General features: G+C 35.8%; 1 protein-coding gene and 1 pseudogene across 5 annotated transcripts in view; one reads left to right on the forward strand and one right to left on the reverse strand.

The window, feature by feature from the left end:
- Window positions 1–24,789, forward strand: part of KIF13B (kinesin family member 13B) — a 168,480-nt gene that overhangs the window by 47,518 nt on the left and 96,173 nt on the right. For 4 of the 5 annotated variants that reach the window (XM_015585075.2, XM_015585078.2, XM_015585077.2 and 1 more), the window contains exons 3-10: window positions 2,127–2,139; window positions 6,615–6,675; window positions 9,224–9,316; window positions 10,430–10,610; window positions 13,522–13,609; window positions 16,266–16,400; window positions 19,350–19,462; window positions 20,538–20,649. In XM_015585075.2, the coding sequence (XP_015440561.1) occupies window positions 2,127–2,139; window positions 6,615–6,675; window positions 9,224–9,316; window positions 10,430–10,610; window positions 13,522–13,609; window positions 16,266–16,400; window positions 19,350–19,462; window positions 20,538–20,649 (796 nt within the window). The remainder of the gene's footprint in view (window positions 1–2,126; window positions 2,140–6,614; window positions 6,676–9,223; window positions 9,317–10,429; window positions 10,611–13,521; window positions 13,610–16,265; window positions 16,401–19,349; window positions 19,463–20,537; window positions 20,650–24,789) is intronic. The other variant, XM_015585076.2, reaches the window with a different exon arrangement.
- Window positions 4,198–4,316, reverse strand: LOC112475164 (annotated as a pseudogene).

Below are 24,789 nucleotides of genomic sequence, written 5' to 3' on the forward strand. Positions count from 1 at the left end.
TCTGGGTTATTTGAGCTTTACTATTGTAGCCACCAGACTCCCTAGTTGGAAACTGAGCTCTGTAATTAATTCACTGGTTCATTTCTGTTTTTATTATGTTCTGGATTCAGGTTAGTCCCGTGGATTCTTCTGCTATGTGTTGTATATTATTGAATTTTATGTTTGTTGATCATCTCTTAGGAAGAGCTGATTTTTATATTAAAATATTTTCTTTAAATTGAAATATACTACACATCTTATTTTTGTCTCAGAAAAGACAGTCCGGAGTTTTTGTAAATATAATGAATAAGTAAACTTACATACGTACCCAGTGGTCACCTTTTACTGGGTAATAATTAGAATGGAGGAAATTAATACATTAAGAAATGTTTCTGTTAGCAGGAGCAGTGTTAATATATGACTCATAGATTCTTAAGTCTAGAAGAAACTTGACGAGGCTGTTGTGACTCTTGTGGGAGAGGAAAAGAACATGGACTTGGGAGTTAGAAGACTAGTTTTACATCTTAGATCCATCAGCGCTTATCATTGTGTCTTGAACAGGTCATTTAACTTTCTGAGCCTTAAACTTCTCATCTGTAAAACTGGAATAATAATAGCATCTTACAAAGTTATTGTGAGAATTAAATGAAGTAGCATGCAACGTACCAGGCCTAATGTGGGCATTTCACATATGCTGACTCTGTTCTGACCTCCAGCTAGATTTATAACTAAGCTGTCTGTAGTTGACGAGAATCTGCTTTGCTTATAAAGTTCTATAAAAAGATGATAGCATATGCCAGTATCCTCAACCAGTTTTTCACAAGTATTTTTGTTGGGAAGTTTTCCCATATCTCTTATTCCAGAGAAACTATTTTCTGTTATGTGTTAGCCACATCAACTATTACTCCAAAATCTCTTAGACAAGTGTCACTCATTTGCTAGACTTTCCTTGGCATTTTAGTGTTCTTGTCTGAAATCATTTGATACAAATAAAATACTAAATGTATTTCAGAAGATGTGCAGAAAGTTGGAAGGAAGTGTTTCCATGTACAGTTTTCTTGCAGGTTTTAGGTCTGAGTTGCCAGTTTGATCCTCTGAGAGACCAGCTATGCTCATTTCATTCTAGCTTTAAAAGCACTTTCATTTATTAAATTTTCTGACTTTGATATTGTACTGTGGGTATGTAAGTGAATATCATTGATTTTAGGGATTATATACTGAAGTGTTTAGGGCTGAAGAGCATATCTGCAGTATGGTTAAGAAAGAAATAATATGTGTGTATATACATCTACATAGAGAGGAGGGGAGAGGGAGGCAGGGGAGAATGATATTGCAGCCGTGGCAATGTTAACAGCTAGTGAATTTGGGTGAAGGGAGTTCTTTGTGCTCTTCTTATAACTTTTCTCTAAGTTTGAAACTATCTCAGAATTATATTGGATGGAGTTATATTCCTGTACCCTGAGGGAGATGTAAGCAAGTAGCAGTTTTGGAAGGAGGGAGGTTAGAAGCACCCAGGGAAGCATAGAAAATAAGTAATAAGTGAGTAATTCAGCAAATAGTAATTCATTGGCAAAAAAAATTAGTTGTTCCTTTAATTAAACCCTTTTTTCTTAGCCAGAACAACAGATTCTTCTTCTTCTTCTCCTCCTCCTCCTCCACCTCCTCCTCCTCCTCCTCCTCCCCTTTTTTTTTTGTGGGGGGCGTGGAAGGGCCTATATTGAGAGAGTAAGAGCTGCTGCTATATCAAAGCAGAGAAAACTACTTGGAAGTGAAATCAGATGATAAAAAAAGTAAAGAATTTTAAAAAATATATTTGCAAGACATATACAAGGATAAGCAAAATGTATAAGGGAGATATATTAAGACTTTAAAAACTATCCAGTTGTTCAGGTAATCTTTCTTTTATCTGAGAGATACCAGTCAGTTTTCTATAATTAGCATGCTACCCTACCAGTTAATAGATATTAATTGATCCTTTATTTTAATTTGCTGTTTGATTTCATAGTTAATATTTTATATTAATAAAAATTTACATGATGTTTATTATAATTTTGTTCTTCAAAAAGAGTCTTCTAAATTAAAAAATTTTATTTTAACCCTCTGCCTTTTCTTACATGTCAACGATGACATCTCTTTGGGGAACTCAGAAGCCAGCCAAAGGTAAGAGATTTGGTATATTATGCGATGCTCGTAAAGAGCTTATGTGCATATTTTTGAAGTACTGGCAGTTTTCTTCTCAAAAGTGTTTTCTCTCTGTCACTTTTGTAAAAGTAATGCAAGCTGTCAGCCTATGAATCAGAAGCCATTATTGGCATAAGAGGGATTGGAGGGTGGTTTGTGGAAAAACTGTATTTGAACTTTGACCAATTCTGGCCAGTCTCCTGGCAACTCCAACAGAGATTCCTTTTGCACTGTGCCATTCACCGTGGACTGGCTCTAAACTGGTTGTTCCAAACTGCAGTCAGGACCAGGCTAGGCAGACTCATACGTGTTTCTCCCAAGACAGCTGGGGACACATTCTCAGGCCAACAGAACCCGCCCTGGCCCACAGCTTCCTCAGGGGAACGTGCTTCTATCTTAAATTTGAGCCCAGATTCTAAAGAAACTTCAGTGGGGCTCATCAGTTCCTGCATCTCTCAGGGAGTTCATAGGTGTGCCAAAGTGGGCACAAGGACTGTATTTTTAAATTGACTATTCTCTGAAGTTACTTGGAACCTTCTAGGAAATTCAGATTTTTATCTCCCTTCTTGGAATTTCGTTTTTGTTTATAGAGTCTGTGGTTGAATTGTAATTCCATTCTCTATTATTATTGCTAAAATATGTTATACACATGGCTATTTGGGACTCTGAATAATTTAAAAAATAGTTTAATATGGTGCTCATTTCTTTATATATGTAGAACTAATTTTATTAGTTTATCTCATCATTTTGTATGAAAAGGTGCTGGATTATTTTTGTTTTCTAGTTTTTTGATGGAACAGGGCTTGGAGATTACAGTAAAGATGTAAGGAAATATCACGTGACTATTTAAAAATTATTCAGGCTTCATTTAATTCAACTGTATCTTAATTTTTAGAGAAAATCTGGTGATGTAAAAACTGTGGTAGGACCAACACCACATTAGCATAGCGGTTACCTCTAGGGAGTGGTGTGCTTGGCGAATGAGAGGTTTTAGTTTTTACTCTATGCTCTGTTATTTGAATTTGCTACAGTGAATGTATTTCTTCTCTGTTACTTGTAAAAATTTTATTTTTTAAATTTTTAAGGAAAATGTTTATTTAGAAAGGGCATGTCTGCTTTAGGAAATCTCTGGCTGGAAGAGCCCTGTAAATAGTTTATAAAATTGCTAAAACTTAAAGAGGACTATTCAGTCTTTTTGTAAAGAAGAACTAAGCGTTCTTCATTTTGATGGTGCTGGATGGGAGGAGGGGTTTGGGGAGTGGTGAAAAGGGGAAGAGATTAAGAAGTAAAAATGAGTAGTTACAAAATAGTCACGGGACGTAAAGTCATGGGCTGCATAAGGAATATAGTCAGTAATACTGTAATAACTGTGTGGTTATATAACTAGATTTATTGGGTGATCACTTTGTAAATTATATAAATGTCTAATCACTATGTCGTATAACTGCAACTAATATTCTATTGTATGCCAACTGTAATTGAAAAATAAAAATTATCGAGAGAGAGAGAAAAAGAGCTAAGTGTTCATTAGTTTCCAACTTTGTACCAGGTTGTGGGGCTTTCATATAATTGGGGGAGTAGAGCTAATCTAGCTTAGTGATGAGCAGACTACAGGCTCAAAGGCTGGGTCCATCTCCCAGTTTCCTCTCCTGCTAGTCACCAAGTTCTTAACTTCTTTGTAACTCAGTGGCCTAGCATGGAGTGTCAGCTACCCTTACTTTCATGATATCTTCTCTACTGGAATTGAGAATAAGATATGCAGTTGTCTAAGAAATCCCTCAATTAGAAAGAGAAAGAAAAGGAAAAAAAAAACCCATAATAATGGAGAGAGAGGAGTGCCATTTAGAAGCGTGACCTTTGATAAGGGCACACATATGGTGATGAGACTGTTGAAGTGAGAGCTCAGCTTCCAAGAGAAGAACCAGGATGATTTCTACTTAACCTTATTTATTTATTTATTTAGCGAGGCACCCCTTGGTTGACCTCACAGATTGCAAGGACCTTGTCAGCTTGCAATCTCTTATTTTTTATTTTTCACGCCTACAGCACCTGGTCTTCCTAGGTGGTCTCCCATCCAAGTACTAACCAGGCCTGACCCTGCTTAGCTTCCAAGATCAGATGAGATCGGGCTTGTTCAGGGTGGCATGACTGTAGACTACTTAACCTTATTAAGAACAGAATTAAATAAACTGATCAGAGGTGAGAGTCGAAAGCTATAACAGAAGAAACTTAATTTGAGCTTCACATTTTATTTAATCTCATCCTGCTAAACTGATTCTCACTATGGCTGATAAATATAGTTTGAAAAGCAGCCCTACCCAAAATCTCGATACACGGTCCTTTGGGACCACCTTCCAGCTTCCTTCTCCTTTTCCTCCCTCCCTGTTAGAGAATTGCTAACATAGTGAGCCACCGCCATTATTGATAGATATATATTTAGCTTTGGGAAGATGTTAGGGATCAGTAATGTACCACATAATACTGCCTCTGGGTAGTAGCTTCTGGGCTCCAGGGCTCCTGCCTCTTGCATGTTGTCAACCATTGGGCTTCTGCTTGCCTTTCTGGCCTAGCTTCCCCATCACTGTCCCATTCCAGGGAACACATGCCTCCCCTGTCTGCTGTTTTGCACAGAGATAGAGGTGTTCTGATCCTGGCTGCCCCAGGGTTCCCTCCTGCTCATTTAGTTGTTCTGGTACACTCCCAGAACTGCTCTTTGCAGCCACCTCCTTCCACAGTGTTTTGACGCGACGTCTTGCTGAGGCCCCCACCCCATCTCACCTCACTCCCCATTGGTCTCATTGCAGCTATTTTCAGGGGTTCTCAGTTTCTGATCCAGGTACAAGCAGTAAATTTTGCTTTCAAGAACTTGCTCTTCTTTCCCTCTTTCTTTCTGCCTTTGGCCCTTTCCTCCCACACTCTATCATTTTGAGTTAATTTCAGGTGTGATGGGGGATATAGGTATATATATTTAATTTACCATCATAATCTAATTTTCTTTGTTAAAAAAGTTAACTTTTAGACCTCTGGTCCAGATAGCCTTGTGAGTTCACACAAACGTTCTCCTGCCAACTCCAAACTCATAGCAAGAACAGATAAAATATTTTAAAATATTAAAATCGCACCATCATATTAAAGAATGACATATGTAACTTCGGGGACTAGCAGCAAGCTGGGGCTGAAGCAGCATATTTACTTGGGCCTGGAGTTTAGATGCAGGCTCTTGGAGGTGACTGGAAGTTTAACTCTTAGGGATTAAAGGTGGTCCTGATGTCTGGTTGAGGACTGGAGGAGCTCCCCGCGTGAAAACTGATTATGGGCGCAGTTCCACCATGAATGAAGACTTAAAAAAGGGTTTTGGCCACCAACATTGAGCTAATGTTTGTGTAACTAGGAGGGAGTAGAGACACCGGTCTTTGGGAAGACCAAAATCTGGGCTTCAGTAGCTGAGAGTGGCAACGTAGTCATGTAAAGGTGGCCAAAGGGAGAGGAAAAATACTAGCAATCATGTAAACCATAAAATACAGACTCCCAATTCAGATGCAGTTGCAAGACACAAGAGGAAAACTGTCCTCAGGAAGTGAAGTAACAAACTCCGAAAGTGGAAGAGTTTGAAATGAAAGCTGAAATGAATTTAAAAACAGTTACACTTAAAATCTTTAAAGAGACTAAATTATAAAACATGAAATCCAAAAATAAAAAATCAATGAAAAAACTTTTAAAAGATTACAAAACATGCATATTTTAGAAAATCGTAAACATAACAGATCAAAACAGAAATCATCTGTGGTATCACACCAGCTATCATTAACCGTTATCAGTATTTTCAATGTATATTCTTTCTACTTTTTATCTATATAGGTTTTTGTGCCAACATAGGATCATGGTCCAGACTTTCATAACTTTTACATTAATATATGAACATTTTCTTATCAGTCTTCTATAATCTTAAAGCTATTCAATATTGCACATGGGCATGCTAAATTTAAAGAATCTGCTATTTTACAGTTATTTTTAACATGCTGTAGTAATTATCTTTATATTTTATTCTTTAAAAAATCTATTTGTTTTCTCTGATGAGTAGTAAAAATAGAGAATACATGAAAGCATAAAGAAGAAAACAAAGATCACTAATCTTATGCACAAATATACTTTATATACGTAACTATGCATGTATGTGTATATATAATAGCTTCATATTGTACATGTTATTTTGTAACCTCCTCTTTTTTCACTTAATATTGTGAAGTTTTCCATGTGAAATAAAGATTTATATCATCTATAGGGTGCTTAGCTATGCATTGCTGAGACTATCATAAATAATTTAATATTCATTGCGAGACAATAAGTTGTTTTTATTTCACTGTTATGAACAATGTTATCAATGTTATGACATTATTATAAAATAAGTATGTTAAAGTTTTGTTCTTAATACACTATATTTTATTTTTCAACAGGTGTTTGCATATGATCATTGTTTCTGGTCTATGGATGAATCTGTCAGAGAAAAGTATGCAGGTAAGTGTTCAGCATCCTGTTAACTACTGATATATAAAGAAGGTGTTATCATATATTTTCCATTAAGTATCATAGTATTATTTTGTGTAACTTTAAAAACCATATAGAGCAATACCTCCAATCTTCGCTAGAGTTTGAGTTTTTGCATTGATTGGGAAATGGGAGATTTGCAGTGTGCTATTCTTGGTATAGGATGATGAAGTTAGATGAATAGGGTACATGGTGGAGGTATTCTTACATGCATCCCAGGGCTTACATGGCACCAGTAGCACAGAGTAGCCACTTAGATTCCCTAGATGTCTGTGACATGGTCTAGAGGGGCAGCTTGATGTAACAAAAGAAGAGGCAAGAAGTAAAAGAAACCTTGAGTTTTAACAGGATCTCTACTCCTGACTGCCTCTGTGACTTGGAGTAAATCACTTCAGTTTTCAGTGTTCTGGGTTCTCTCTTTAAATATAATATGTAAGGACTGGATGCTATTATGTTTGTTAATGTTTTAAATGCTATAAATAGCATTCTGCTATGTCTTACTTCCTAGTTAATTTATCAGATTAGTATATCATCATCATACTTCCGATACGAAAGCATTCCTTAAAGTCATCATTGGGCCAGCTAAACCAAATTAACCTTAACTTTTTGAAACAGCCGTAGTACTGCTGTTTCTCCTGACAGAAGTCAGTACAGTATGACACTCAATATTTAAAAGAGATTGCTTAGAAACAAATGTTGTAAGCAGCTAGGGATGAAGAAAACAAAAGGCTATCACTATAGTCCTAAACTTGTGTGTAAAGGGGCTCAGTCATCATTGAGGAGGATAAGAGAGTAATAGAATTCCAGAGCAAGTTTAGAGAGAACATGGTATATTTCTTTATATTAAAGTATGTCGAGGTCCAAATTTCAGTTTGCGATGGGGGAGGGTTTTCCCAACCACTGTCACCAAGAAATGTTGCAGACAACAGGTGGGTGTCCTACAATTCAACCTAATTCTGACAGTACCTACCTGGAAATAGCATCAACAGGCTCCACAGGTGAAGGGATCAGTCCTACAAGACTGCCCCTCACGGGCATCCCCCACTTCAGACACCAGGCAAAAGCCCAGGTTGTTACCTGTACTTCTTACCAACTGGCTATAAATCAGAGGTTCCCATGACTTCCTCCTTGGGTTCGATTAATTTTCTAAAGCAGCTCACAGAACTCGGAGAAACATTTTACTACTAGATATGTAAGTTTATTATAAAAAAGATATAATTCAGAAACAGCCAAAGGGTAAGGTATGGGGAAAGGGTATGTAGCTTCCGTGCCCTCTTACTGCACCACACTCCCCAATCCACCATTGTTCAGCAACCTGGAAGCGCTCTGAACCCTTTTCCTTTAGGTTTTAATGGAAGCCTCATTGATTAAATCATTGGCCGTTGATGACTGATTCAACTTCCAGGCCAGATAGAAAGTTCCAACCCTCTAATCACATGATTGGTTCTTCTGGCAACCAGCCCCCATCCGTAGGTGCAGTCCTACAGTCACCTCATTAACATAACAAAAGACATTGATAACTCTCAACGCTTAGGAAATTCTAAGGGTTTGGGAGCTGTGAGCCAGGAACTGTGGACAAAGACCAAATTTATATAAGAAGTATATATATTTGGTCATTCCAATGACCAGATTTGAAATATAAATCACAGTATTGTCACAATATTCAGAATTCAGGAAGTTGAATGACTTGCCAGGGTCACGTTTGATTACTAGCATATTTAATTTAGCCCGTGGGGGAGCATTTGACCCTGTTATTCATGTCAACCATTGAAAGCTAGAACAAATTTCCCAGATCTTCCACCCTCTCCTAGCTGGTATACATTGTAGATCCTGTAATTTAAAATTGTCATTGAGGGGAAAAATTGTCCCCAGAGAATTGCTGCTAGTCATCACTGGTTCCAAACATTTAGTGACGGAAGCAAAACAAAGCCACCCATAAGTTTAACCACAGCTATATTTCTTATGAAGAGACTTGAAATTTTGTCCCAGAGCAGTATTTTCTGCCTGGTAAGGCCATTTCTTTCTTACCAGCTTGTTTAAAAAATTTTTTAAAATGTTTCCAAATGAAAAAATTATCGTTAAGGAAAAGGAGTAGGGATTAATATATATGATTATTTTGAACTCTAGTACCCACTGAATAAAATATTAGCTGAGTAGTATGTAGTTAATTTCAGGTCCACTTAGGTTCTAAGTGTAAATTTCAGATATTTATAATCATAGTTTATAAAATCAGCAATTCATTAGCTTTTTGCATTGCAGAAGGTTTTGGGTCAATGTTTATTAATTCAAATTCATATTACCTAAAACTTTTTACTAAGTTTTTCTCATGTGTTAACTAGAAATAACCTGAAGAATATAAGCCTTTGGAAGTATTCATCAAGTTTAAATATCTTGTTTAGAGATAAACAGGCTGCCGAGAAAAAGTGCATTTTGAGACATTTATCTAGCTTTTTTTTGTTGTTTTTTCTTTGGCTTAAGACATCTTGTCCTTTTCTCTATGTTTCTCTCTCACCTTTAGGTCAAGATGATGTTTTCAAGTGCCTTGGGGAGAATATTCTTCAAAATGCTTTTGATGGCTATAATGCATGTATCTTTGCCTATGGACAGACTGGTAATATTAAATAATATATATTTTTTTAAGCTTTAAGGATAGTAACAGAAAGTACCAAAAAGAATAAATATCATTAGCATTGCATCAATTATGATTGATACGGAGCATTTTGACTTCTGTATCTCTGTGGTCAACAGCAAAGAAAATCTATTTTCTTTGAAGGAGTCACTTTTTTAAGGGTATATTGTATAGCTTGTTCAACTGAAAACTACTTTTCATGGAAAAATGCTTGTGATATTTTTAAGAGGCAGTGTGTGTAGTGGTTATAAGGGCAAGGACTCTGAGCCAGGTTATCCCAGCTCCAACCCTGTTCCTGCTGCTGGCCAAGTGTGAGACTTGCACCTCAGTTTTCTTGTCTGTAAAATATTGATAATTATAGACCTTATAGGGTTGTCACAATGAGCTAATATGTGAAAACTTTTAGGAAAGGTCTGGTACATAAGTGGTATATTAGTCGTAGGTACTAGGATAACGATAAAGTGTCAAGTGACAAAAGCAGCAACTTATATGATTAAAGATATGTTTATAAAATCACAGCTACTAACAAAGGAAGACAAATTATACTTAAATTACGACTGAGTGATTTAATTTTTTCGATTATCCTGTGTTTTCTAAATTATATTTAATGAATATGTATTTTTGATACAATGGATAAAATAATTTTATAGTAGGAAAAGATTACTCTTTGGTTTCTATCCTACTGCCAAAGGGTATAGTAGGTTGCTTTGCTCGGGGGCGGGGGCCAGGGGGCCTGTCGGGATGACATCCATTTTTTGTGGTCTGGTTAGTGGTTGGAGCAGGCACAATACTATTGCTCATATGGATCTTCCCAGTTAATTGTAGAAAACTATTCAGACCACACTATTTTTTAGTCGTTTCAGGTAAATTTTTTTTAAAGTATGAAGATAATTAAAGAAGGTTTTTGTTTTCTTCCTAAAGGATGTTTACTTTTGACTTAATTATTAATTTGGTCTCATGTTTATATTTGAGTATATTTCTTATTTTCTTTTGGGCATTTGCTAAGTGCTAGTAATTTATTATGAGCACTGGAAAGAGGGTTATGTATTTGAACTTCTCAAAGAGAGAGTAATAACTATGATTTTTATTTTTTAGGATCTGGAAAATCTTACACCATGATGGGCACAGCCGACCAACCTGGATTAATTCCAAGACTTTGCAGTGGACTTTTTGAACGAACTCAGAAAGAGGAAAATGAAGAGCAGAGTTTTAAAGTAGAAGTGTCCTATATGGAAATTTATAATGAAAAAGTCAGAGACCTTCTTGATCCCAAAGGGTAAATGACTTTGAGACTTTAATGTTATAGTTATGGACTAAAACAGACTTAATACATTGGCTTAAGCGAATTTTTTAATGTTGAACTCTAATAGAGAGTTATTTATCTAGTTATTGTCTTTGTGATTTTATCTGATTACCTAGTTATTGTTTTTGTGGTTTGTTGTTGGTTACATTGAGTGGCTTCCTGCAGCCATTTCTGGACTGTTGAACTTAGGGTGGGGACTTTGGGGCGGGAAGCGTCATTGAGCTGTGTATATTTGAGCGTCACTGCCTTTCTCAGATAACATCCACAAACAAAAAATATGTGATGAAAATTAAGTTACTTAGTATCAAGATAACTGATATCCTTAATCAAGTAGGTTATTATTTTTTTAACCAAGAAATTTCAGGTGGAATTCAGCTGTTTGTTTGCAGACTCTGAAGTGAGAGAGACATAATTAGAGATAAGAAAGCAGGACTTTCGCATAGTTAATTTTACAGATTCCCAGAGAGAAAAAGTCCCGCTTTATGGCCTAAACTTCGAAAGAATTGGCTCAGAAGTATTAGAAAGCCTTAAAAAATCCTGTTCTCTGTAGTGATATCTGAACCTAATGAGGAAGATAAGCGATATCTGAAGAAGTCTGTCCATTGCACAGAGTTCTCTGAGTTCAGATTCGAAGGCAGTGCAACACGGAGAGAAAGAAGCAGATAATGACCACAGCCTGTGGCTTACTGATGTAAAAACAATGTTCAGAGGCGATCCCCTAGACTTATCGGGGGGTCACTTTGTAAGATATATAAATGTCCAACCCAGTGCTGTATACCTGAACTAATATAATATTGAATGTCAACTCTAATTAGAACAAAAAAAGTTTCAGAAGGTTAAATGAGCTGAGGCTTACAGAAAGTGTGGATAAAGTGGGGACGAAGTGGGGGCATTTAAGTTATGTTTGGTTGAAGAAGGTGATCGAGGAAAGTTGGTCTTGGAGGTAGTAAATCATAGTGAATCAATGCTCAGTCAAAACGAGTATCTTAGCCCAGAAGAGAAGGGAAGATTCCACAGAAGATGCTCGATGAATTTTGTGCAGAGTAGGAGTTTGTTCACAGAGAATCGGAATGAGAACCGTTTAAGCACAGGGGACAGTCCGTGCTAAAGCGTGGAGGTGTTAAGAAATCACTTGTTCAGAGAGTGACTCAGCTGTCCAATGTGGCTGAAGGGCAGTAAGCGTGGAAGTCAAAACAAGGGACAAAAGGAGGCCAAAGGTAAAACGGTATGGCCTAGGTAGCACCCACATCTTGCTGAGTATCGTGCCCTTGGACTTAGTCTGGCTCTGCCCTGAATTACTTGTGTTGTACCTTCACCTCTCTGAAGACCATTATTTTCTTAGAGACCAGACCAGACTTCCTCATTCCAGAAATTCTTAGCTGGCTTCGTTCTTGTGTTTTGTATTCCACAGTGCTTATGTAGAATAGCTTTAAATTCACAGTTTTTTTCATAGTCTTTAGCAATTTTTTAGATGTTTTCCTTGTGTATAGTTTAGTAATTAACAGCCTGGGCTTTGGATTTACCTAGCTCTGGTCCAGGTCCTTTAATTATTCCTTATGCTTTCTCGGCTTCGTTTGTGCAGAGGGTATGATAATGTTACATACTTTCTCAGAGGGCTGTTGTGAAAGACTGGGATGATATACCCAAGGTCTTAGAACATTTGTGGTACATATAAGCGCTTAGTAAATGTTAGCGATTATTGTTGTTACCCCCATGTAAGGTTCTGGAGGTTTTTCTAGTGTTTCTGAAGAATTGAAGTAAATAGATTAAAACTGTAAAAGTGAGCTCTTCTCAGTGAAACACTATTTGAGAGAATTTTGTTTTATTATTCAAGCACTAATTTTATTCAGCATGTACTATGTGTAATAATGTAGTTATTTCTACTCAGGAGATAATACAGTATATGTTATCTTAATTAAGATAAAGAGGAAAAAAGAAAGGAAAAAGACTATATCTTGAAGTCAGAATTAAGTTAAATAATTATTCTATATCTATTTTATGCACAATTTTAGCTTAGTAAAGTTTTCAGTGGATGACTCCAGGGTACTAAAAGTTTCCAAATAACTAGAAAATATTACATTACATAAAACAAGATTTACTTGTAATCTCACCATCAACAAATATTCCTGCATTATAATGTTTTTATTTTTTAAAGAGCTGTTTAAAGATGTAATTCACATGCCACATAATCATCAATGAATACTTAATATTTTTGGTCGTTATCCTTAAGCATGCTGTATGCTCTAGGTTTTTGGCGGATGTCCTTTACTGGGTTTGTCAGTTCCATGTTTGCTAAGAGGTTTATCTTTTTAATTGTGAATGAGTGTTTAGTTTTATTGAATGTTTTTCCTACATTTATTAAAATAATCATGTGTGGTTTTTTCCCCTTAAGTCTATCAGTGTGGTAAAGACCATGAATCTTTTTTTGAAAAAACTGGCAACCCTGAGATAAACCCAATTTTAAGTTTTTAAATTATCATCAGATTCATTATTTGTCATTTTTTTTGTTTGTCTTTATTTGTGATCGAGGTTGGTCTGTACTTTTCCTTTCTTGCACAGTTAACATTTATTGAGTTTCTGCTCTTTGTACCACATTCTGTGTAATGACAAGTAGATTGTTTGTATTTATTTGACTCTGCATTCTTTGCGGTAGTAAATAGACATCCCACAGTGTACCCTTTTGAGTGATGTGATATTTTACCACATTATGAAGTTTTTGTTACCAGTCAGGATTTTAAATTTTGGTTTAAATTCTTCTGGGATCAAGTCGGTTGGTTTAGTTATTTGGAATCTTTGTTGCATTCAGTATGTATTTTATGGAGTACAGTTTAGTCCTTTGAAAAACAAGATATTTAAAAATTGTTTCTTTGTTTTTAATGAACAGAAGCCGTCAAACATTAAAAGTCAGAGAGCACAATGTGTTGGGACCCTATGTCGATGGACTTTCTAAACTGGCTGTCACAAGCTATAAGGTAACAACATCATTTATGTAACCTAACTAAATTCAGTACAGCAGGGCTTTTTGTTTAATTCGTGATGATTTTTTTTAATTAAGAAAAATTACAGTATCACTTAAAAGAGTCATTTTTACAAAAATGTTTACTTAAAAAGCTGTATATGGCTGTCAGGATAGTTTAATTTTGAGAGAAGGTGTACATATTTGCAAGGCATACCTATTCTGTGAGACACATTTTTTCATATTTTATGAGCTCTAAAATTATGATGTGCCTTACAATTGCCTCTAAAAATGATAAATGGCAGCTTTTTCCCCCCTAGTATATAAAATAGTAAAGTTGCTTATGATTTAATTGAATAATGAAATAAAATATACGAGTTGAGTAGGTGGAATTCAGAGCCTGTTTCTAATTTGAGAGAATCACTCATTGGGCTTCAATTAGCTCTCTTCATTTTCATACTTCACAGTTCTGCTTTGCGTGACTCCATCAGGCTTTGCATGTTGGGGAGTTGGGGGTGGGGCGGCACTCTGTGTTGTAATGGACATCGAATTAAGAGTCAGAGACTATTGATCTAGTGACACTTAATTCTCTTGTACAACTCCTGTATGACTCTATCTCATGAGGCCTATTTGTCTTAATTTTTAAAATGGAAATTGGTTTTATCATCTTGACTATCTTATGAGGTAGTTTCATTCATTTCTTTGTTCATTAATCAACGTGAATGATGGTAGTTACTTCATTTAGTAAACATCTTTTGAACACCTATCACATGCCAGACGTTGTGCTGAGGTTTTAAAAAAATGAACAAAATGGTCCATTTCCTCAAGATGCTTACAGATGTTAAAAAAAGTATTATTAAACAACGTGTAGTTATAAGTGCAGTGATAGATGCATATTCAGGGTTTATCTGGAGGAGGGATATCTAACTTAAATGGATATGTAGGTGTCCGGGGAGAGTGGTATCTGGGAAGGCTTCCTGGAGGAGGTCAGATGGAATAATGCATGCGAAAAGTCTTTGAAAACTCTAGAATACTTATATAAATGTTAGGTATTGTTGGTGTTTTAATAATGATCTTTCGAGAGCATATTTATTCAACATTGAGAGATCAAGATATTTTTGAGAGCTCAGAGACTGGAAATATAAAAAGACATTTTGTTTGTTTAAAAATGTAAAAGGCTCAATACAGAGTTCATGCATGAGACAACAGATTAGAGACCAATGAATAAATGTAGGCTAAATAGGATAAACTTTTACATTAAGCCTCAAAATTATCAGATTTCATAGCTCTAAAATGGATTTAGAGTGGATCAAGAAAATTGTGATTTTTAATTTTTGCTGTTGTTTTTCCATTCTGCAGCTTATTTATATTATATCTCTTTTTGCAGTTAATGTTTTTACTTTGAAACTTTATTGATCATGTTGAATTTTTCCTTAAATACTGTTCTTTTTCATTTATACAGCAAAATAGAACCTTATGATTTTCAAAGTTTTTTTATATGTGTGTGTCAGGATTATGTTTGGCTTCACGTAACAGAAAAAAGTTCTTTGGAATATGAATTATTATCTGTTTTGATCATTGTGTGTCCTTAGTATCTTAAACTTGGCACATAGTAGGTACTTTCAATATATATTTGAATAAATGAATGAATGAAAGAACGAATGGTGAGAGGTCTGGTATGGTAGCCCTTAAGATGCTATTAGAGACCTACATTCCTGCCAGCTCTATGGTGATGCCCTTATTCTCATAGTTAAAGATGGCTTTTAGAACCAAGATGTGATAGTGTGCCTACACCCTTTAAGGAGAATTCCAATGACCTGTATTATACTTTAGCTCTCATTCACTAAAATTTAGTCATATGGCCAGACTGGGCTGCAAGGGCATCTGGGAAATGTCCCTCAGCTCTGCTGCAATGTGCTCAGCTAAAGATTGGGTTCCGTTACTGGAAAGACTAGTGGACACACATATCATCTTTCTTGTCCCTAATTAAAATCCTTGTAAGGTAGATTATGTAGCTCTGTATTGTTACTTATGAAACTAAAATTCAGATTGGTTAAGTAACTGTTTTAGAGCTTAAAACATTTTTAAAAGTGAAGATCTCATGATCTTTCTATATCACATCATGCTGTCTCCATTTTAGCAATAATAGCAACAAAGTAGTAAATCTGTGCAGAAAATTAGTCTGTTGATGTTTTTATTTTTATAAACAGGTCTGGTAAGATACACTCCAAGGTGGTGATATAATTCTCTGCCTCCTTGAAGGGGTTACAAATTATTTTTGTTGCTTATTCATTTAATCTAATTTGATTTAACAGCTAACTTCTACTGCTTCTGTAATTAAAGAAACTTGATTTTTAAAAATTTCTAAATTAGATGAGGATTGGCATGACATGTTTGTCCATCTTGTGAGACTCAACATGTAACCTCTAAACTTTTCTCAGTCAGAGCTGCCACTCTATTCTGCACGTACATAAAATAATGTATTTTATTTGAGTTTTCATAGACAGAATTGGCTATTGTACTCTGTAGGGCTTAGTGTTCATCGAAAAGTGTAAACACCAAATATGGTTGACCAAATAGTGAAATTTGTAGTATATTTTCGTAGTGTAGCAGAGTTTTAATACTTATTAGACATATAATGAAATGTGTGTCTGTGGCTTGTTTTCACTTAGGATATTGAGTCTTTGATGTCTGAGGGTAACAAATCTCGTACAGTTGCTGCAACCAACATGAATGAGGAGAGTAGTCGATCGCATGCGGTCTTCAAAATCACCCTCACGCATACTTTGTATGATGTGAAGTCTGGGGTAGGTATTCAGATGCATGACTTTTTTTTTTTAAGTGGGTCAGGATTTATCTTATTCCCTTCAGGTATTAGATGACTTAAAGCCCCAGTCAGACGTGTGCATCAGTTAGGACACAGGACACGAAACAGAAGCCACTCTAGGTAAATAGAAGAAATTTAAGGAAGCGATTTGGGTGATTACAGAGTTGTTGGAATACCTGAGGAGGAGCGAGTTCTAGACTGAATCTCTAGTACTCACTCCCATAACAACACAGATCTTATGGACCAGGATGCTGTTACCTCTGAGGCTACCATTATGCCGTGAGCTCTAAGTTCCAGGCACACCCCATAGCTGTGATCCAGGACACAGGAGTTGGTGAAGCTGCCTCTTAGCACCTTGGAAGTTGGAGAGAGTATGCTATGACACTCTTGCAGAAAACCTCATCCTTCCACTATCCTGCTTGCTGGCAGAAAAACCCTAAAAGGGCAAAGGGACAGCCTCCGCTTTACTTCTGCTTTCTAAATCTTAAGCAAATATATCTGATCGACAGAACCTAAGTCACATCCTGAACCCTGGCCTGCAAGGGAGCCTGAGAAATGTAGGATTTAGCCCTCCACCCTCTCCAACTAAGGGAAGGTGGAACAGAAGTTATGCAAGCTCATGGTCCAAAGTCTCCCCCAAAGAGCATTTTTTGCTTTTTGAACTATGATGGCTAATGATAAAAACTAATGTTAATACTCTAGCTGATTCCATGGAGATACGTTTGAAATATTATCTTCTGCTAAGCAACTAAGTATTACAAGGAATAAATTGAACTGGGGAAATAGTAGTATAAGATTGCTAGATTTATGTAATAATTTTTTGAATATTTGGTTTTGAAGCTTGTAAGAGTAAGCAGAGCCAAAGATGTGTATGCTTCTACATACTGAAAACTTTTCTGTTGACTCATACATTTATGTTTCTTTCCAACTTTTTAAAAAATTGTTCATAGCAGCTTTATTCATAAGAAAATAACCAAAAGGTGGAAACAACCCAAATGTCTATCAATGTATAAATGGATAAACAAAATGTGATATATACATACAATGGAATATTAAAAAAAATTTTCCCCCAGCTTTATTGACATATAATAGACAGTTAGTTCTCATATTTATATTGTATAACTTCAACGAGGTTTTTTTTTCAATTATAGTTGGCATACAATAATAAATTAATTTTCATTATATAGCATAGTGATTAGAGATCTATATAACTCACGAAGTGGTCACTCCACTAAATCAGGTACCCCTTTTCCCTCTTATATATTTTTTACAACATTTTGACTATTTTCCTTATGCTATACTTTATATCTCTATGACTATTTCATATTTATTCATTTGTACTTCTTAATCCCTTTTCCCTTGTTCACTGCCCCCCCACAACCCTCCCTCCTGTCTAGTAGCCCTCAAAATATTTGCTGTATCTATGAGTTTGTTTTCATTTTATTGTTGTTGTTTATTTTGATTTTTAGATTCCACATGTACATGAAATCATGTGATATTTGTCTTTCTCTACCTTACTGACTTCATTCAGCACAATAGCCTCTCGGTCCACAGGCAGTATCTTCTTCCATCCCTTTCCTTTTAGTCTGTGTGTGTCTTTTAATCTGAAGTGAATCTCTCGTAGGCAGCATATGTAGGGGTCTTGTTTTCTTATTCATTCCAGCTTCCCTATCTTTTGGTTGGAGCACTTAATTTTAACTCTTTTCCATTTGACATACTTGTTGATGAAGATGTAGTTATTACCATTCTTTATTCATGATTTTGATACATGTTTTTTCTTCTTAAAGAAGTCTCTTCAACAGTTCCTGCAATACTGGCTTGGTGTTGATGAGATCCTTTAGCTTATTTTTGTCTGGGAAGCTCTTTATCTGTCCTTTGCCCGAAAATGATAGCTTTGCTGAATAAAGTATTCTCCGTTGTATGCTTCTAACTCTTTATATAAACTTTTGCATATTTTATTTTGATGCCTACCCCTAGAGAATCAATTTTCAAATACCAGAAGCTAAAATAATCACCCTGGCAAAGTGTTATATTTTGGCAAGATTTTCATTTGCTGAAAGCATGTTTTTCTTCTTTTACCATCACAGCAAGATTAGTGCAACAACAAAAAGTTCTTTGTTTCTTATTTCCTTTTCTGCATAAAACAAAAAACATACTGAAGACTTTTAACCAAATGTACTTTTGATCTGGGAAGCTGAATGTCTTTTTGTTAGCAACATGTTTATTTATAGAAATAAATGTATATTTTAAAAGAAAGTTTTAAAAAATGATTCATTCTATAGATTTTGTCATTAGTTTCCCACATTTCTTATATAGCTGCTGAAGTATAAAATACGTTACATGTGTAATTTGATATAGAACATTGCTGATAAAGGAAAATATCTCTCTAGGTAATATCTTAACTAGAAAAATATGTAAATTTAATAACTGGAATTATGAAATAGGGGAATTTATGAATAATATGAAAAATTTTAGAAAGTATTGAGTCTTTGAGGAATTATATTGTATAAAAGATTAATATTTTTTTACATCAGTAAGATTGCAAATAATTTTTCCTTAGAATTATTGGTAAAAATTCCTGAAATTTTAAGCATAGTTTCAAATTATATTAAAATTTATATCTTAGAAGTGATTTTGTATACTTCCCTATGAAAATTTTATTGAGTTTCCTTCAAAATGTCCCATATTGGGAGGCACCTTTTTTCTGAGATAATTTTCACTCTGGATTAGTAGAGGTGTTTGTACAATTTTGTATCTACTACTAGATTGTACAGTTTTCTTATACTGTTTTATAGCAACACAAACTCATTTTAAAATAACATTAAATAACTCTTTAATAAAGGATTTTGATACTAAATGCATTCTGTAGAGACAGTATCACTTTTTGAATTCTTTAACGCGTTTTAGCATTTATCAATTTACTTTCTAGACATCTGGAGAGAAAGTGGGCAAACTGAGCTTGGTCGATTTAGCTGGCAGCGAGCGAGCAACAAAAACTGGAGCTGCCGGTGACAGGTTGAAGGAGGGGAGCAACATCAACAAGTACGTTTCTCAGAAGCTTACTTTTATTGCTTTATCGATTTAATAGCCAAATAGAGGACCTTCTGTGGTTCTTAAAAGAATAAGATGCTCGACTGATTAAGGCTGTAATGAATAAATAATTTAGAATTTTTTCAGATATATATTTTTTTATGGTTTGAGCCTATTTTATGATTTGGTGAGATGTCTGATGGGGTTAAAGAGCACAGACTCGGTCAAGGCAGAGGTTTCTCAAGAGCAGCCTTATTGAGATTTGGGGCCTGGTAATTCTTTGTCTCCAGGCGTGGTCCTGTGTATTGCAGGATGCTTAGCGGCATCCTTGGCCCCTGCCCACTAGGAGGCAGTAGTATCTACCACCTCTCTCCCAGACCCCAGTTGCGACAACCCAGATTACCTCTAGGCATTGCCAGCTGCTCCCTCAGGTGGACACAGGAACCTCCAGTTGAGAACCACTGGTCAAAGCTATAGAAAAGGACAAAGATCATTGGTTTATCAGAGTCTAGCTGTTGATCTTGACATGGGTGTCCCTGAACAAACAACAACATGGGTACTGGCCACATCGGGCTTTCCCTTTACGACTCCTGTGGTGCTTATTTATTGCAAGAAGCTAGAGCTTTACGAAGTTTCTTCCTCAAACTTTCCACAGAAAGTTTTGTTCACCAAATCATTCATATGGTTATATTTTCTACCTCAAGCTAAATTGTCAGCTTTTGTGGGCAGGAATCTTTTCTATTCTCATGGCTTCCAGAAGGATACATAGTGAGATAACAAGTCATCAGTAACCAACTGGAGATCATAGAACACCATCCAGATGCTATGCCGTTATCTTGACTCAAAGGTCACATTTTTATTTACAAAAGTGAAAAAAATAACTGAGCTAAGCAATTTTATTGCTTATGGTAGTATTAGAGGGATATCAGCCTTTAGAGCGTATGTGTTTTTAAACAGCTGCAGAACGCTGACAGCAGTGCTATTCTCATGCAGGTACAAAGGCATCTTGATGCTCATCTTTGTGCTAAGACATGATATTTGATATACTCAGTTTTTTATGATTATTACGGTTTGTTGCACCATGCAGGTCCCTCACAACCCTCGGTCTGGTTATCTCAGCCCTAGCAGACCAGAGTGCTGGCAAAAACAAGAATAAATTTGTTCCTTATCGTGATTCAGTTCTCACTTGGCTGCTCAAAGTAAGTTATTTTTTCCCTTCCTGGCATATTCTTGGTGGTTGGTAACAAGAAGAATAAAGAGTAGAATATTAATCCCTCCCAATTATCATTTCTTCCATCAGTGTTCAAATTGATAATCATTAGGCTCTTATTCGATAATCATAATTCTAATTGATTAAGTATAGGTTTCTTCTTGACTGACCAGAACCTGGAAGCAGTGGGAGTTTTAGGCGCATCGAATTGCACAATTGCCTCTGAGATTCTGGGGAAAAAATGGACCCAGTGCTAATTTGATAGCTGAGTTAGTCATAGAAAACGAGTTCTCAGTGTCTGACAGACTCAGCTGGGCTGCGCTCTTTCTCACAGACTCCTTTTGTTTGACATTTTGGACCCTGTTTTTCTGTATAACTTCAAGACTACTCATGATCATTTTAATTTGCTTTCAGCTTTTTAAAGCTGTTAAGGATACAGAGTAGATCACAATCACTTCTTGGTTGAATCGTTGTGAATGAAAGAAGTGGAAATGAGAAAGAGAAAAAAAACTGTACGAAGCGCTGCAGGGAGAACAAATGTAAGACGCTCCTTGCCCTCTGATTGCTCAGAGTCCAGTTAAGGGAGACACGATATGTACACAGAATATTACAACATGAGTTAATGATTCCGTGAGAGAGATAGTAATGACATGTAACAAGCGTTCTGGTGAAAGAAAGACTGTTCCCAGGTTTCCTCCAGTCTTCAAGTTCCCTCTATCTAGTCTTGGTGAATTGGATATTGGTCTGGGAGTTAGAGGATATAAAATCTAGTGACAGTTTAATTCCAACCATAACAAAATATTTTTCTACTCTTTTTTTTTTTTTTATTTCTTTAAAATGGAGAAGTAATTTTATGAGTCCTTTTTTTCTCATTGGTCAAGAATGTATTGAACACCTGTTACTCACTGTACTAGGGGTTGAGAATATAAAGGTGAGTTAAACACAGGTCTCCAAGTAGTATAGTAGAGGACACAACTTTGACTTGGTCCATGACATGTTTCGAGAACTGGATAAAGGGAGTAGGATTTTCTTCTAGTTCCTACACCCTCTCAAAGGGTTACTAGTATTTCACTTCGCTTTCTAAAACTCTTCACAACATTTGAATATGCTTTATTAAGTACACTTTGCCACATTAGAAAATCAGGTAGATTAGTTCCTTTGGCCAAAATGCAGTAAAATTGAAATTTAAAACAAGAAGATAAATAAAATTTGATAATTAAAACTACTTCTAATAACTCTTGAATTAAAGAGATATTATAAACCATTTATATTATAAACCATTTCTCTACTAAGGAAACAATTGTACTTCTGTGTTAATAACCTTGAAATCTCATTTGTTTAATTTTCAGAAGAAATCTCAACAAGACACTTATTTCTTTCTCAAACTTTCCACAGAAACATTTCCCGATCATTCATGATTATTCCCTGGATTTAAAAAACTGAACACTCATTGTCCTGTTGTTTCAGTGTTGCTACTTTAGTCTGTTTAAATCAACAATAGGATATATCTTTTGTTAACTTAATTGACATAGTTAAGATGGCCTAAGTAATTATTCAGTAGCCATTCGTAGGCTGATGGCTAGGAGAATTTGTTTTAGGAAAATCTGGTACCATGCTAAGTGCTTCACATACATCATCTCATTTACTCCTCGGAAGGTGAATGGTGGTGTTTCTCATTTACAGATGAGGCAATGGAGGCAGAAACAAGATTGGAATCCAGGGTGGCTTCACTGCCATCTTCTTTTGCCTAGGCTGCGCTCTTATCAAAGGTTACTTTTCATTAGAAGGAGAAGGACTTGACTTACCAAACATTGATAGACACTTGAAAATATTTGAACTTGAAGAACAAAACTAAGCACTTCTTTAAAAAGCTCACTTTATCTTCCGTTTAGTAAAAATAGGTTATAATTTTACAATTATTTCTAAGTATTAATTCTTAGGCTAAAAAAATGAATACTTTCTTTGACTTTTGTCATTAAAAAAAAACACATGGCATTCTTTATCATGTTTGACTTTTGCAGCAAGATTATAAGTAGGGCATTTTTGCAAAACGTATTTCAGGGTTTAAACAGTTTTCCCAAAGGCCTCTCTGAATCCAAATATAGGCAAATCATTCTCCTTTGAAGTGGCTTTTATTTCTCTTAGTTTTTCCTACTTTAGTTCTTAGTCTAACTCTCACTGATCCTTTTTCGACTTGATATAATTCTGATATTTTCCAACATAACTTTCATTGAACTCATAAAATTGCTCATTTTTTATAAACTTTGCAATATTTTAAAAAGTTTTTTTGCTTTGTATTTGCATTATAATTATGTTGTGCTCTTGATATTTATAACATCTGAGAGTTGGAGAAACTTTGATATTCTTGGTGAGGCATCGATGTGAGCACTCTTCTCTCTGAGGGCTGAATGGTTACTCACTTGGTCAGTGGTCAGTAGGGGACCATTTTGTATTAGGATGATCTTTGCTTCTCTGTGTAACCTTCTAAATATGGGTCTCTTAACATCACATAATTTCTGATAATGAATGCTCCAATAATGATCCTCTCAAAATCATCTACTTTTTCTCATTCTCATTGCCATTTGCCTAATGAAGACGACTTTCATCTCTTGCCTGGATGATGGAAACCTCTCCCTCAGGCTTTCTTAGTCCATTCCATTCTTTACAGTCGGGTTGCAATAGCTTTCTGAATCAGTACTCTTCTTAAATTTTAATCTCTTCAGTAACCTTCCAGAAGCCCTTATGATAAAGTCCAAATTCATTAATAACTTGTGATTTACTAGGCCCCGGGTAATCTGTTCCCTTTCTACTTCTCATTGTTCATCTTTTGCTCTTGATATTATCAGTTCTAGTTAAGTGACTTCTGGCTAAGTGACTTGCTCTTACTTTGTTTGGAACATTCTTCCTCTTCTCTTCAATTTCTCTCCTACGTTCCTCCCCGTCCCCTTTACCTGGGCGATGATAATTCACGTTAAGGTCTCAAATGTCACTTTCTCTGGGAGTCTTTCCTAACCTTTCAAGACTGGGCTTTCTGCTCTTTGTCTGTTTTCCCAGACTCTATTGTATTTATCCCTTCTTTAGTTCTTATATAGTATTTGCTCACCAGCATCGCCCGTGCCCTCTAGATGATAAACTTCGTGAAGTATTGAACGAATGAATAATTTCAGCTCTGCTCTGAGCTAGCATTATGACCTCTGGTAAGTCCGTCAGTCTTTCTGGGTCTCAATTGCTCATCTGTAAAATGAAATAATTTGATTAAATGGCTTCAAAGAGTTCTTTCAGTTTTAAGAAATTCTGATTTCCAAAATTAAATTTCTTCCCTATGCCCATTTAATTGGCAGTTGCTACATTAGAAACAAAGCTCAACTGATTTGCCTAATTAAACAATTAAAAAGTAACAAGAAGCTTTATACTTTCTCCTTGAATGAATGCCAGGTCTTTTGTTGCCATTTCCTTTTTGCTAATGGCCTGAGGTCATTTTTGCATATAAGCGTATTGTTGTTGCTCATGCACAAGGGCTTTTAAAATGTCAAGTATTTTTTGTTTGCCAGGTTTCCTTTTCTCAGCACAAATTGAAGCACAATGTGCATGCTTTTCTCCTTTGGTACTTATTGTCACATATCCCCTTTTGCCCAGTAGCATTTGCTGTTCCTGTGGGCTAATAGAATGCAGCGAATCTTGAAGGGCAGCGCTCAGCCACGGTGTTTGTTAGTGAACTGAATTGCAATCTGAGATGTAATTCCTCTGATCTTTATATATGACATTGGAATTTCATTAATGTGTATGGGATCCTTCTTGACATTTTTCTGGAAGTTGCCAAAGCTGGTCACCAACAATGTGAGATCAGCGTCTAGAAGTGAAGAGTGAAACAGCTTCACAGAAATCACTTTGCTTCCTAAAGTCCAGATTATTTATATTTCTTTCCATCCATTAACGTGTATTTTCTTCAAAGATATATTATCTTAGTTGTGTTTTCTGTGGAAAACCAAATTTTCAGTAATGGATGAATAAGCGGACATATCGTCTGTGATTATATCACTGTTGGGAATACTTATGGAACTATTTTGTTTCTGGCACTAGGACAAAATAATTTGAGAAGGTGTCAGGACACTTATTCCTCAGGTCTGAA

The sequence above is a fragment of the Pteropus alecto genome, unplaced genomic scaffold (genome assembly GCF_000325575.1).
Source record: "Pteropus alecto unplaced genomic scaffold, ASM32557v1 scaffold50, whole genome shotgun sequence".
Lineage (NCBI taxonomy): Eukaryota > Metazoa > Chordata > Mammalia > Chiroptera > Pteropodidae > Pteropus > Pteropus alecto.